The sequence below is a fragment of the Bufo bufo genome, chromosome 1 (genome assembly GCF_905171765.1).
Source record: "Bufo bufo chromosome 1, aBufBuf1.1, whole genome shotgun sequence".
In the NCBI taxonomy this organism is placed as follows: Eukaryota; Metazoa; Chordata; class Amphibia; order Anura; family Bufonidae; genus Bufo; species Bufo bufo.
The window spans coordinates 434,230,927-434,247,126 of record NC_053389.1 but is presented as its reverse complement, the minus strand read 5'-3'; the positions used below and the strand labels follow the sequence as shown (position 1 = coordinate 434,247,126).

The window sequence follows — 16,200 nt, the reverse complement described above, 5'->3', positions numbered from 1 at the left end:
TGGACACGTGGCAGTGGTCAGAAAGAAAGGAGCGCTATATGGATTTTGGAGGCAGATTTCGCTAGAATGGTTTTTAGGCACCATTTTGTATTTGAAGAGACCCTGACGTACCCCTACAGTGGAAACCCTCAAAGTGACCCCATTTTGTAAACTACACCCCTTAAAGTGTTTTAACGAATTTGGAAACACTTGGCTGTTATAATAAAGTTTTGTTTCTTCCAATAAAATGTTTTAGGCCAAAATTTTTCATTTTCACAAGGCGTAACAGGAAATAAAACACCCCATAATGTGTTACCCATTTTCTCCTGAATACAGCAACACCCCATATGTGGTGATAAACTGCTGTGGGGGCACATGGCAGGACTCAGAATGGAAGGAGTGCCATATGACTTGCAGCGCAGATTTTGATGGATTGGTTTTTTATAAGGGATTCTTATGTGGGGCTTTTTTTTTTTTTTTTTTTTTTTTGTCAGATGAGGTGAATGTTACCATTTTGGGGTACATAAGACTTTTTGATCACTTGGTATTACACTTTTTGTGAGGCAAGGTGACCAGAAAATTGTTTTTTTTTGAGCCTTTTTTTTTAAATTTTTTTACGGCGTTCACCTGACTGGGTGGATAATGTGATATTTTTATAGAGCCGGTCGATACGGACGCGGCGATACCTAATGTCTACTTTTATTTATTTTCACTTTTATGCTTTTGGGGGTCTGATCACCTTTACTATGCATTACAGTACTTCTGTATTGTAATGCATTGGCTGTAAGTGTATAACTCACTGTAATACATTTACAGCCTTCCTGCCTGTGAGATCCAGGGGGCTGGATCTCACAGGCTCACGGAAAGCAGCCATGATGCCTAAGGAAGGCATCAGGCTGCCTTCCCTTCTATCACGCGCTTCTGTGATGGGGACCCGATGGCCACCCGGCAGGATACCCCACATGCTGCGGTCAGCAGGGGTCTGGCTATCTGACTGTTGGACCCCTGCAGCTGATTGAGTGGGTGCAGATCAGAGCGCTGTAGCTGTACGGAGCTGGGATTTGTGACCCTGATACCAGCGCCTTACATGTACGGTGCTGGTATCCTATGGGTTACTCATTGGTCAGAGATGTTTGCAATGGGGTAACAACCATGTCTGTGCCAGTCCTAGGCCATCATTGTCCAAGACCTGCATTAGACACAGCTTCATATGTCCATGTTGGGGTATGTTCATGCATGGTGGATATGCTGAGGATATTCATGCAGAAAGTCTGCAGCATTGTACATGTAGTATCCCACTACGTAAGGGTGGGCACTACTCAAGGGTCAATTGGGTCACGTTGTTCTCCACCTCCTGTGGAACATGGTTATGGTATTTTATATTACATTAAATTACACATTGCAATGCATCTCCTGTGTACCAGGCCTGTTAGGGGTGTAGTTCCTCCTAGGCAGTAGAGGGAGCTAGGGAACCCCCTAGTATATATAGTCATGTCCAGTCCAGAGAGGGGGGGGGGGGTGTGGTCAGAAGCCAAGTGTGCACTTTAACCAGAGATTAGTTGAAGAGCAGCTTCTGACATGCTGCTAGATAGCCCAGGTTCCTAGCTTGCACCCAGGAGAAGTTGCCTCCTGAAGATATCTAGCACCTTGAAAAGTACAGTGCAGAGCCACTTTTATCCAGCTAGTAGAAATCTGAAGGGCAGAAGGATATTTACAGCAAGAAGATTTACACCAGAGGAAGTACCCTCTACCCAAGGATAAAGCCAGCTATAGGGCATATGGGCCTTGGAGAAAGCCAGACAGGATCTGAGGAAAATACAGCCTGATCTGTAAGTGTTATTCCCTCTGAGTATTTTGCAAAGACTTTGCCTGCCACTTATGTGAAGCCTGCCTGCGACCAACATTGTACATGTGGAACTAACTGAAACCTGTAAATAGTTGAACTGTTCAGTAAAAAGAAGTTCTGGTTCACTGCAACTTTGTGTACCTCAATTATTCCTACAACAAATCGGTGTGCCACAGTTACCGGCACTGGCGTCACAAACTATAAGGGATCTTGCCACCGGCACATTAAACTTTCAACACCCAGGGCACCTCGCCTACCACCTGGCCCGGTCCCTATACACAGAGTGCCCCAGAGGATTCATGTGCCAGCCTCAATCACTGCTGTACGCTTGCCCAGGGTAAATAAAACTGAGTACCAAGAGCAACCCTCGTTCTGCCTATTAACCGTGACCTCACATTCGCTCACCCTGCAGGACTGGTGTAATGCATACAGTACCAGCGAGGAGAATGAGATTTAAGAAATCTCAACCATACACTGGGGTGTGGATTTAAAATATGCAGCACATCCATTGATGCTGTAGATTTCACCCTCTGCAATGGAGAGGGTGAAATCCACAGCAAAAACCATAAGTAATTTATGTAGCTGATTTTTGTTAAGGCTTTTGCCATGGATCTGCAGCGGACTACTGGTGAAATGGGCCAGGGGTCCCTTTAAGATGTGGTGATTGTAATTTTCCATTTCGTCCACCATGACGGCTCTACTAGGAGATTGACCCCTTGACCTCTGTAGGGGCAGTAACAGAGTTTAAAAGGCCACCACCCACTCTCACCCTCAGTGTTTCCTGTACCTACAGGGGCACCTCACAGAGAGGCCTCCTGATGGAGGTGAAGACTTTTATTATTTTAAAATACCTTGGGATTTGTGTCCCTTTCCTCTACCCTCCTGCAGTTGAGTCCAAAGCTGGGCAGAGGATACTTATGGAGCTGATCTCGTTCCTGTCTGCAGGAGCCTGTATCTCTCCTCACAGCGTCGGTCCCCCTTCCCTGCATTGAGGAAGCTGACCACGTGTCGCAGAGCACGCTGCATGCCGACTCCTGGTTGAAGCCTCAGCGCTGCACTCTGCTTCGGACCGGCAGGAGGCGGAAGGGGCGGAGCTTGGACTGGACACGCATGCACCGCGATGACTTCAGACGCCGCTCTGGGTATTAGAAGCGGCAAGTTTGAATATGCTGTGAAACACAACCTGGCTCTCTCCTAGAGCAGCCAAACTACAGATGTCTGTCCCTGATGCCCCTGCAGTCAAGATGGAATCTGAAGCCCCCTTGGCTACTCCAACCGTGAGTTCCCCTGTGGGGGAGAGAAATGATGTATCATATCGACCTGCTATATTATCATGTCTACTGATACCTGGTTACTCCTCTCTTATAGGGAGTAAAAGAGCCCAGAACCAGAACTAAAGTTCATAGGTGTGCGACTTGTAGCAAGAGACTTCCTGAAAATCATAAAAAGAAACCAGAAAGGGTGGAAAAGGCAGAGGTTTCCTTCTCAACCCCCAGAATAAAAAGTCAGATAAACAATGTCGCCAGAGTAGGGGGAAGACTGAGGAATATTCTGTCCCGGTGGGAATCGGTCACCAAAAATCCATGGGCCTTAGACATCTTACGAAATGGCTACCGAATAGAGTTTTCCTCAGCCCCTCCCAAAAAGTTCAAAATAACATCACACAGCCCAAAAACTCTAGAAAAAATCTGGCAGGGGGTCCTTCAACTTATAGATTCAGGAGTGCTAGCAGAAGTCCCCAGCATGGAAAGAGGAAGGGGTTACTATTCCAATTTATTTCTGGTTCAGAAACCAGACGGTACCTTCCGCATTATTATAAATCTAAATGGACTAAACAAAGCTGTCACATACAGAAAGTTCAGGATGGAATCCATAACATCCATCATTCCTTTGATCAAAGCCGGAGATTTTATGACGTCCATAGACTTAAAGGACGCTTACTATCACGTCCCCATAAACAAAACGTCTCAGAAATACCTCAGATTCGCCCTAGTAGACAACTTGAGAGAAGTAAAACACTTCCAGTTCACCGTGTTACCCTTTGGAATTTCCTCTGCCCCAAGGTGTGGCACCTGAGGGGTTAATTGTGCGGATCACAGCCCCCTGTAAGAGATCGGGTGCTGCCAGGCAGAAGGGGGCAGTTATGTACACAGTTCTCAGTATATTCTAACTTGAATCATCCCCATCACTATGGGAACGCCTCTGTGTTAGAATATACTGTCGGATCTGCGTTTTCACGATGTGAAAACTGGGATCTGAAAAAGCTGTTATGCAGACTGATCCGTTCTGAACGGATGCAAGCGTTTGCGTTATAGGTGCGGATCCGTCTGTGCAGATACCAGACGGATCCACACCGAACGCAAGTGTGAAAGTAGCCTAAGTCACCCTATGTAGAAGGTGATGGTGGAACCCAGGTGTAGGAATGCCAGAGTGGTGTAAGGGCTGCCTATAGTGTCCCTTTAGGTGTAGCTTTGCATTTTCAGTGTTTCTACCTGGATATCCAGAACCCCAGGCATTGTAGTTTGAAGTAGTGCAAAAAGGGTTGTGAGTCCAGACTTGTATTGAAATGGTTAACAGCTTTACTTGGCATAAACTCTCATCAAGGGACAATCTTCCAGCTTTATCTTGGTTGCCAGCAGGATTTGGCATGAAGTTCTGGCAGGCAAACACTTTTAGCTCTGCTACATCTGTACTTTCAGCTCAGCGATGTTGACTGGATTAAATAGGAACTTCCTTTTGCTGATTTCTGCTGCAACTTAATCTTCAGTAGTCTGACTATCTTTATGTTGATCTGGGTCCAGGGAACCTTTTCCTCCTGGCTTCTGGGCCTGTAGCATGGGTCCTCAGGCCCAGCATAGCAGACAGTACTCTGCTGGCTGGCACACAGCCTTCCCCTTACAGGGGTACTCTGAACTAACTGCTAACTCGACTCCTTCCTCTCTAGAGAGGGGGCTAGAATGGAAGGGCTCCATTCTAGTTAACACAGCTCTTTCTAGAAGTGTCAACATTTGCTGGTAGACTGTATACATTGCACTTAAACCATTACAAAGTCACAAATACAGTTACACCTTGTGTATTACCTAGGGGTAAATACACATTATACAGGAAGCACCATTAAATATGGTGATGGGGCAAAGAGTGGTAATGCCCCCTAGCAGTGCGTTACAGATCCGCAGCAAAATTTGGCTGAGACATGGCAGGTTTATTGCAGAAATTTCTGCAAATGTATGTGTTTTACATGTATGTTGTGGATTTTTATAGTAGAAATTACTGCAACAAACCTCCATATGGAAGAGGGTCTGTGTGTATATGTGTAAAATATATATAGATAGAATAAATGAAATCCGCAGCACATCCAAGTAGTGAAGAAGTAAAAGAAGCTTTAATCACCAAGCATGCGACGTTTCAATCCTCTCAATGGGATTTTTCTCAATGAGAAAAATCCCATTGAGAGGATTGAAACGTCGCATGCTTGGTGATTAAAGCTTCTTTTACTTCACTACTTGGATGTGCTGCGGATTTCATTTATTCTACATTATTTGGAGGTGGATCGCAGACTCAGCTGCTGGCACTCCGTCCGTACTATTAAGATAGTGGTGCTGCCCACATTCCTTGTGATAGATATATCTCTATCTCTCTATCTCTCTATCTCTCTATCTCTCTATCTCTATCTCTCTATCTCTCTATCTCTCTATCTCTCTATCTCTCTATCTCTCTATCTCTCTATCTCTATATCTCTATATCTCTATCTCTCTATCTCTCTATCTCTCTATCTCTCTATCTCTCTATCTCTCTATCTCTCTATCTCTCTATCTCTCTATATCTCTATATCTCTATATCTCTATATCTCTATATCTCTATATCTCTATATCTCTATATCTCTATATCTCTATATCTCTATATCTCTATATCTCTATATCTCTATATCTCTATATCTCTATATCTCTATATCTCTATCTCTCTATCTCTCTATCTCTCTATCTCTCTATCTCTCTATATCTCTATCTCTCTATATCTCTATCTCTCTATCTCTCTATCTCTCTATCTCTCTATCTCTCTATCTCTCTATCTCTCTATATCTCTATATCTCTATATCTCTATATCTCTATATCTCTATATCTCTATATCTCTATATCTCTATATCTCTATCTCTCTATCTCTCTATCTCTCTATCTCTCTATCTCTCTATCTCTCTATCTCTCTATCTCTCTATCTCTCTATCTCTCTATCTCTCTATCTCTCTATCTCTCTATCTCTCTATCTCTCTATCTCTCTATCTCTCTATCTCTCTATCTCTCTATCTCTCTATCTCTCTATCTCTCTATCTCTCTATCTCTCTATCTCTCTATCTCTCTATCTCTCTATCTCTCTATCTCTCTATCTCTCTATCTCTCTATCTCTCTATCTCTATATCTCTATATCTCTATATCTCTATATCTCTATATCTCTATATCTCTATATCTCTATATCTCTATATCTCTATATCTCTATATCTCTATATCTCTATATCTCTATATCTCTATATCTCTATATCTCTATATCTCTATATCTCTATATCTCTATATCTCTATATCTCTATATCTCTATATCTCTATATCTCTATATCTCTATATCTCTATATCTCTATATCTCTCTATCTCTCTATCTCTCTATCTCTCTATCTCTCTATCTCTCTATCTCTCTATCTCTCTATCTCTCTATCTCTCTATCTCTCTATCTCTCTATCTCTCTATCTCTCTATCTCTCTATCTCTCTATCTCTCTATCTCTCTATCTCTCTATCTCTCTATCTCTCTATCTCTCTATCTCTCTATCTCTCTATCTCTCTATCTCTCTATCTCTCTATCTCTCTATCTCTCTATCTCTCTATCTCTCTATCTCTCTATCTCTCTATCTCTCTATCTCTCTATCTCTCTATCTCTCTATCTCTCTATCTCTCTATCTCTCTATCTCTCTATCTCTCTATCTCTCTATCTCTCTATCTCTCTATCTCTCTATCTCTCTATCTCTCTATCTCTCTATCTCTCTATCTCTCTATCTCTCTATCTCTCTATCTCTCTATCTCTCTATCTCTCTATCTCTATATCTCTATATCTCTATATCTCTATATCTCTATATCTCTATATCTCTATATCTCTATATCTCTATATCTCTATATCTCTATATCTCTATATCTCTATATCTCTATATCTCTATATCTCTATATCTCTATATCTCTCTATCTCTATATCTCTATATCTCTATATCTCTATATCTCTATATCTCTATATCTCTATATCTCTATATCTCTATATCTCTATATCTCTATATCTCTATATCTCTATATCTCTATATCTCTATATCTCTATATCTCTATATCTCTATATCTCTATATCTCTATATCTCTATATCTCTATATCTCTATATCTCTATATCTCTATATCTCTATATCTCTATATCTCTATATCTCTATATCTCTATATCTCTATATCTCTATATCTCTATATCTCTATATCTCTATATCTCTATATCTCTATATCTCTATATCTCTATATCTCTATATCTCTATATCTCTATATCTCTATATCTCTATATCTCTATATCTCTATATCTCTATATCTCTATATCTCTATATCTCTATATCTCTATATCTCTATATCTCTATATCTCTATATCTCTATATCTCTATATCTCTATATCTCTATATCTCTATATCTCTATATCTCTATCTCTCTATATCTCTATATCTCTATATCTCTATATCTCTATATCTCTATATCTCTATATCTCTATATCTCTATATCTCTATATCTCTATATCTCTATATCTCTATATCTCTATATCTCTATATCTCTATATCTCTATATCTCTATATCTCTATATCTCTATATCTCTATATCTCTATATCTCTATATCTCTATATCTCTATATCTCTATATCTCTATATCTCTATATCTCTATATCTCTATATCTCTATATCTCTATATCTCTATATCTCTATATCTCTATATCTCTATATCTCTATATCTCTATATCTCTATATCTCTATATCTCTATATCTCTATATCTCTATATCTCTATATCTCTATATCTCTATATCTCTATATCTCTATATCTCTATATCTCTATATCTCTATATCTCTATATCTCTATATCTCTATATCTCTATATCTCTATATCTCTATATCTCTATATCTCTATATCTCTATATCTCTATATCTCTATATCTCTATATCTCTATATCTCTATATCTCTATATCTCTATATCTCTATATCTCTATATCTCTATATCTCTATATCTCTATATCTCTATATCTCTATATCTCTATATCTCTATATCTCTATATCTCTATATCTCTATATCTCTATATCTCTATATCTCTATATCTCTATATCTCTATATCTCTATATCTCTAATTTTTTTTATTTTTTTTTTCACAGGATGGGATTGAACCGATGTGGGAAGATAGTCGGAACAAGAGGGGAGGGAGGTGGCTTATCACTCTTTCCAAGCAGCAGCGTCACAGTGACCTGGACTCCCTTTGGCTTGAGACTGTAAGTAACAGCTGCTAGAAAACAAAGGCTCTGTATCTGGTGCTCTACACCCTTCATTGTGTGAAGGCCAATTTCCCATGACCTTGGTGGGAGGATATGAAATGTCTAATGTTTCTGGTGTTTGTAGATTTTAGTGTAAATCTGTTACAAAAACATGTACCGCCTTGTGGAAACAGAAATTTTCAGAATATATAATTCTAATGTATATTTCTTTTTTGTCTGTACCTTTTTTTTTTTTTTTTATATCTTCATGGTGACATTGAGTTAATCAGGGATGCTGGTCAGACATGACCATGCCGCCAGTGATCAGACCTATCCTGTAGGACAAACACTTTAAAGGTTGCACTGGGCAGTTGCAGGTTCCAGTCTAAGGCTACAGTCATGTAAGATGGTGGGGAAAAAAAGGCAATTAGTCATGGCTGCTAAAAATGCCCATGAAAAAAACTGATTAATTTCCACCAGTTCCCCCTGTATATGAAATGCCCCCAGTAGCGCTCAATCCCATAGTGGCACCAATTTTTCTGGTTAGGGAAAAATACACACCTCATCCACATGAACATGCTGACTGTAGGGAACTGGAAGGATCTGACGCTCCCATCTTTATGGTGTTACATGTGTACATGAGAACCCATTTTTTTTATGTATAATGGGGATGAGCAAATTTCATATTTTGAGGTGCGGGTGTGTTGTGGTATTTACTGAATTGCGTTATGGTTTCCGTTACCACGGACCATAACACAATTTTATGACTGAATGCAGAAACGAAATGCCTTTGGAGGCATTGTTATTCATTCAGTCATAAGTCTATAGCCTGCATAACAAACGGGACAGATCCGTTTTTCAGCCCATAGACTTCTATTATGACAAAATTAATAACTGAATGCCTCCAAAGGCATTTCCAGGACTTCCTCCATGACAGCACTACATGGAGGCTGTCCCCCCGCCCACTATTGGGACAGGAAACAGAGGTTAAAAGCTCCCCCCCACCCACTTCCACCAGTGGTTTTTTCCTGTCCCAATAATGGACGGGGCAGAGAGAGGATCTCTCCTTTATATTTTTCTTCCGTGTTGAGCAGGAAGTGACGTAAGGACGCATGCGCGTAACCTCCGACACCGGATCCAGTATGGCGGCGCCCTGCGATCCCACGGCGAGGGAAGCTGGAGGCCGGGAGTTCTGGTCTTGCGTCCCATCCGGTGCTTCTCTAAAGACGGGTACCGGAAGGAGGAATGGGAGGAGCATCAACGTGAGGAGGGGTAAGTGCCAGTGGCATTTTAAATTCTGTTGGGGCTAGTGAGTTCCTCGCTCATGGATTCCTCCGGTATTAGAGAGCAGTCCCTAGACCCTCCTGCCCAGGGACATGTGAGTAACCCAAAGAAGGGAAAATGGTAGGATTAGGAAAACATTATCGCTTTCTTATACTATCGTCATGTCTCTTGGGGAGAAAAAGATCCTACCCTCAAGGTGGAGTAAAAAGAAGCCTAAAAGATGCACCATCTGCAGCAAAAGGCTTCAGGATACATATGCAAAGAAACTGTGTGGCATGTATTAATAAGATGATGAAAGAGATTAAGATCTTTTCTCCCAGCATGGAGCCAAATAACTCCGTGGGTGCTCCAAATTATTCAAGAAGGATACAAGATAAAAATGTTATCACCACCTCAACAAAAATTTGTGCTGACAGGGTACGGAGAAGGTACATCACAAGCAAATCTATTAAAAGAAGTCACGAAATTGAGGAATCTAGGCGTGGTGACTCGCGTCCCGGTAGATCCGGAAGGCAGGGGTCAAAAGACCAGATGGTTCATTCAGAACTATAATCAACTTAAAACCCCTAAACGTCTTCATAAAGTATCGCCGCTTCAAGATGGAGTCTGTAAAATCAGCTACACCCCTTATCTCTCAGGGAGCGGTAATGTGCACTTTGGACTTAAAGGATGCTTATTACCATGTACCAATACATCCGGACCACCAAAAATTCCTAAGATTTGCGATAAGAGAAGTAGGGAGATTAAATCACTATCAATTTCAATGTCTGCGCTTTGGAATATCATCGGCCCCTCGGGTGTTTACTAAACTGGTAATAGAGATGGTGGCTTTTCTCAGATTGAAGGGGATAAAGATTGTACCTTACTTAGACGATCTTCTCCTAACCGCAGACTCCGCAAGTACTAATGGAGCAAACGCAGATGACAATATCGCTCTTACAGGACCTAGGCTGGATCCTGAATTGGGAAAAATCAGACCTAGTACCAGAATTTTTTTCCTAGGGACGATGCTAGATTCGAATTTAGAGATCTTTCCTTCCAGTTCAAAAACAGAACCTTGTCAGGAGATTAAGTGCGTTTCAGAAGAAATCAGTGTGGTGCACACTGATTTCTTCTGAAACGCACTTAATCTCCTGACAAGGTTCTGTTTTTGAACTGGAAGGAAAGATCTCTAAATTCGAATCTAGCATCGTCCCTAGGAAAAAATTTCTGGTACTAGGTCTGCATCAGATGGTGCATCAGAGAGGCCATGAGCATCCTGGGACTAATGACAGCTTGTATCTTCACGGTACCGTGGAGTAAACACCACACAAGAGTCTTACAGAAAATGATCCTAGCAGTCTGGGACGGAGACAATCTATCCATAGACCAGAAAATCCTTATAAAAGAAGATGCTCGGAGATCTCTGGATTGGTGGAAAATAACAGACAACCTATCAAAAGGAGTCTCCTGGAATCTAAGTCCGTATATTGTAGTGACAACTGATGCCAGCCAACAAGGATGGGGTGCAAAGGTTGGATTCTACTACTTCCAGGGAGCCTGGAACCAGACCATAAAAAACAGATCTTCAAACTTCAGAGAGCTTCAAGCTGTTTGGGAGACTCTCAGTCAGGATCTCCTGAGCGGTCAAAATATAAGAATTTTATCGGACAATATGACAGCGGTGTCCTTCCTCAAACATCAGGGGGGGAACAAAATATCCCCTCCTTCAGAATCTGGCAAACAAAATTTTTTTCCTGGGCAGAAGAGAATGTGCTGTCAATTTCAGCGGTACACCTACAGGGCTCAAAAAATCAGTCAGCAGATTTGCTCAGCAGACATTTTTGTAGATCCGAACGAATGGACTCTAAACAGACAAGTGTTTCTGGAACTGACATCAACATGCAGATATCCCGAAATAGATCTCTTCCCATCAAGGGAAAAATGCACAAACAGCTTCCTTCTCCCGAAATCCAGCCAACCGTCCCACAGCAGTGGACGCTTTATCCCAGCCCTGGAACATGAAGCTAGCTTATGCGTTTCCTCCTTTTCCCTTAATTTCAGTAGCCCTAAGAAAGATCAGCAGGGAATCATCCAAAGTGATCTTCATAGCCCCCTTTTGGCCAAAACAAGCCTGGTTCCCAGTTCTGTCCTCACTAAACCAGGAAAATCCAATTCCTCTCCCTCTCAGGCCAGACCTGCTACATCAGGGTCAGATCTGGAATCCGGAAATAACCCACCAAATTAACAGCATGGCTTCTGAAAGGGACTTATTGAAATTACAGGGATTCTCAAATTAAGTAATAGCCACCATTCAGAAGGGCCATAAACAGGTTACATCTGCTATTTATAATAAAATTTAGAAAAAATTCTGCTCCTGGATGACACTGAGGGAAAAAAATCCTCTACTCCGGAGTCTAGGAGATGTTCTAGATTTTCTCCAAGAAGGGTTCAATATGGGTCTTAAACCCAGTACCCTTAGGCTGGGTTCACACGAGCGGATGCCGTGCGTGGCATCCGCTCCGTGAATGACAGCCAAGACCCGATGCAGAGGTACGGAGCATTAACATGACTGATAATGCTCCGTGCCTCTCTGTGACCTCTTTACTACGAAATCACAGTGACAACTTTATCTCCCTGTGATTTCGTAGTAAAGAGGTCACAGAGAGGCACGGAGCATTATCAGTCATGTTAATGCTCCGTGCCTCTGCAGTCTGCATTGGGTCTTGGCACTCTTTGACGGAGCGGATGCCACGCACGGCATCCGCTCGTGTGAACCCAGCCTTAAGGTTCAGATAGCAGCCTTAAGCTGGTTCCTAAATTACTCTTTCAGAAAATCGATGGGTAAACAGGTTTTTAAAGGCAACGACACGGATTAGACCAACACTAAAGTCCCCGGTTTCACCTTGGGATCTGTCACTAGTTATCAATGCCTTAATAAAGCCACCCTTTGAGGCTTTACATGAAAGCAGGTTAAGAAACTTGACCTTGAAAATGATATTTCTAGTAGCTATCACATCAGCTCGTAGACTAGGGGAAATCCAAGCTCTTACCATCCGTGAGCCATACCTTACAATCTGTGAAGATAGTCATACTAAGACTAGACCCATCTTTTATACCTAAAGTGGTTTCTTCCTTTCACCTTAAATCAGGAAATGGTACTACCAACCTTTTACACAGATCCAAAAACCGAAAAGGAGAAGGAGTTCCATCTTCTAGGCGTTAGACGTTCTCTCCTTACCTACCTAGACGTTACTAGTACTTTCAGATTAGATTCTAATCTGTTTATTCAGTTCTCAGGCCGCAATAAAGGCAAAAAAGCTCCTAAAACGACATTAGCCAGATGGATTAAAACAGTGATTAAAGAGGCCTATCAGGTTCAAGGACTCCCCTGTCCTCAAGATATTAGGGCTCATTCAACTAGAGCAGTCTCTGCTTCGTGGGCCGAACACTCAAATGCTTCTATTGATCAGATATGTAAGGCAGCCACCTGGGCAAGTTCCCATACCTTTTGTAAGCATTACAGATTAAATGTGTCAGGGAATGACGACCAGATGTTCGGACGTAAAGTTCTTCAGGCTGCGGTCCCTCCCTAGTTATTAGATTCATTTGGCATTTCTACTCAATGTAGTGCTGTCATGGAGGATGTCCTGGAAAGTAAGAATTAGTCCAACCGGTAATGTTTCCAGGAGTCCGACCATGACAGCACTGGTAGTTCCCTCCCTAATATTTGAAATATTTGTTTTGTATTACGATACCCATTATTGTGTGATCTATAAAACACTGGAAGTGGGTGGGGGGGCTTTTAACCTCGGTTTCCTGTCCCAATAGTGGGCGGGGGGACATCCTCCATGTAGTGCTGTCATGTTGGACTCCTGGAAACAACATTACCGGTAAGACTAATTCTTACTTTCGTTTCTGCATTCCGTCATAGAATTGCGTTATGGTCCGTGGTAACAATCCATAACGCAATTCACCTTTTACCAGTAAACTAATCTCAAATTAACTTCATAACCGGAAATTCGCTCATCTCTAGTGCCCAACTTCATCAAACTTTTGTCCAGATTATTTTTATCAAAATCCATTGCAAGTGTATTTAAATGAGCAGTTTCCTCTTTGTCCAGTTACTATGTCTAATTGGAGAAGCCTTTGATGAATTCAGTGAAGAAGTCTGTGGCGCGGTCATCAACATTCGGGCAAAAGGAGATAAGATTGCAATCTGGACCAAAGAGGCTGAAAACAGAGAAGCGGTTACTCACATTGGGTAAGTCGGCGCAGAGGCTGCTCTCAGGAGCAGGTGTTTTCAATTCCATTATAGCTTTCTATTATAACTGAATTGATATATGGGAAACCTTTCCGTTTTTTAATCTGTCCTCGTATAGTTCAATGGAGACTAAATAACAGAAATCGGCATTCCGTCTTTTTTTTATTGGGGGGGGGAGCCTGTTACAGAGAAGGGACATTTAATCAAAGTACTGTTTTTAGGTTTTTTATTTTTTTTTACATTTTTGTAGATATAAAAAAATTAAAACCAAGATCGAATAAAAATGAAGCCCCGTGTATCACTGAAAAAGGTGCAAAAATGTACATAATTGAACTCAATAAGCTATGGCTTTTAAAGACTCGTGCATTATCTGCGCCTAGTCAGGAAGAGGAGTAAATGACCCGATCTCTGACTGGTTAAATGCATTGTGGTGATGTCTAAGGCTACTTTCACACTAGCGTTCGGGGCTCCGCTTGTGAGCTCCGTTTGAGAGCTCCGTTTGAAGGCTCTCACAAGCGGCCCCGAACTGATCCGTCCAGCCCTAATGCATTCTGAGTGGACGCGGATCCGCTCAGAATGCATCAGTTTGGCTCCGTTTGTCCTCCGCTCAGCAGGCGGACACCTGAACGCAGCTTGCAGCGTTCGGGTGTCCGCCTGGCCGTGCGGAGGCAAACGGATCCGTCCAGACTTACAATGTAAGTCAATGGGGACGGATCCGTTTGAAAATTGAGCCATACTGTGTCAACTTCAAACTGATCTGTCCCCCATTGACTTTCAATGTAAAGTCAAAACGGATCCGTTTGCATTATCATGAATAAAAAAAAAATATATAATTTTTTTATTTTTTTTTGTTCATGGTAATGCAAACGGATCCGTTCTGAACGGATCTAAGCGTTTGCATATAGGTGCGGATCCATCTGTGCAGATACCAGACGGATCCGACCTAAGTAGTTTCATAGTAATGTACACAAACGTGATGCTGTTGGCGAAAGCACCAGAGAAATACGATCATAACTGGTGAAAACATTCATAGCGACACTTTTTTTCTTTTCTACAGTAAAGTGTACAAGGAGAGGCTGGGCCTGTCTTCCAAAGTGGTCATTGGTTATCAAGCACATGCAGACACGGCTACCAAGAGCAGCTCCCTTAGCAAGAATAAGTTTGTGGTGTGAAGACCCTACAGATGATGCATTTATTATCTACAGTATCTGCACTTTTTGTTGTCGCCATGTCAAGAGGGCATGATTTATGATTTTGTGTAGTGTAAATAAAAGAATGTGTTCATCAGTGCAGACTTGTGGAGCGGGAGACTGACTAAATGAAGTCTTCCAGAAATTGTATTTGATGGCATAACAAAATAAATGACAAAAATGACTACTTCTGTATTGACCTCTGTTACGTTGTACCCATAGTTTACACTGCCAAGCAGATTATGTGAGCAGGGCTGTAATACAAGGATTATTTGCTCCCTCCTCACAACTAAACCTTGTATAATTTCATATTATTGCTGTCCAAAATCTAAACCTGCATATGGCATAGACAACAGCCTTTTTTTCCAGAATGAGGCGACCGCAGGGTTTGGGCTGGAGTCGGTGATGGAGACCTGCAGCTTTGCTGATAACTAGAGAGAAGCCCAGCTCGCTGTTATCGTCGCCCAACATCTGTAAGGTATGTTTCTGTACAAGCTGTTCTCTCAGATTATTGTTACCAGTCACTCAGTTCTGTATCTTAGTAAGTACTATGTGATGGTAAAGGCAGTCATACATTGGGGGGTTGTATAACACTAGGCAGTGGTGTACACACAATCCATGGGGCCCACCCCCCGCCGTGTGTTTTTCATGGTGGGTCCCATTAATTTTAATGGCGGGCGAACCTGAAAAACCTTCAGCTCATATTTGCAGCCAAGAAATAATTACTAGAAGTGCACAAATAGTCCCACAACATGGACAGTGACATACCAGATGTATTATTTGAATTTGCAATCTCCATAATTTTTTTCAATGCAAAATATCTGCAATATTTTCGCATGCTCAAATGCACTATACAGTACCCAAATGCACTATAAAGTATATTGGTATAGAACACCCCGCTTCAATCAGTTTTTTTGGGGGACAACTGGTATAATCACACTAGTAGATATTTGTTCTAATAACGCTTGTCCCTCTATATACCTGCAGTATAGCAGCAGAACCGCACAATAATAGAGTATATAACATTGTACAAGGAAGGCAATTCATTAGAATATACATAAAATGTAACCTTTAATAATGTTACTATGAGGGTCCACTCACATGGATCCACAAAACACGGACACCAGCAATGTGTATTCCGCA

At 41.6% G+C, this 16,200-nt stretch overlaps 1 protein-coding gene across 1 annotated transcript in view; it reads left to right on the top strand.

The window, feature by feature from the left end:
- The window catches only part of EIF4E1B (eukaryotic translation initiation factor 4E family member 1B), a 32,086-nt gene extending 16,790 nt beyond the window's left edge, over positions 1-15,296 (top strand). Inside the window, exons 5-7 of the mRNA XM_040411093.1 lie at positions 8,245-8,358; positions 13,728-13,867; positions 14,925-15,296. Coding sequence (XP_040267027.1) covers positions 8,245-8,358; positions 13,728-13,867; positions 14,925-15,039 — 369 coding nt within the window. The 3' untranslated portion in view covers positions 15,040-15,296. The remainder of the gene's footprint in view (positions 1-8,244; positions 8,359-13,727; positions 13,868-14,924) is intronic.
- Positions 15,297-16,200: the final 904 nt, after the last annotated feature.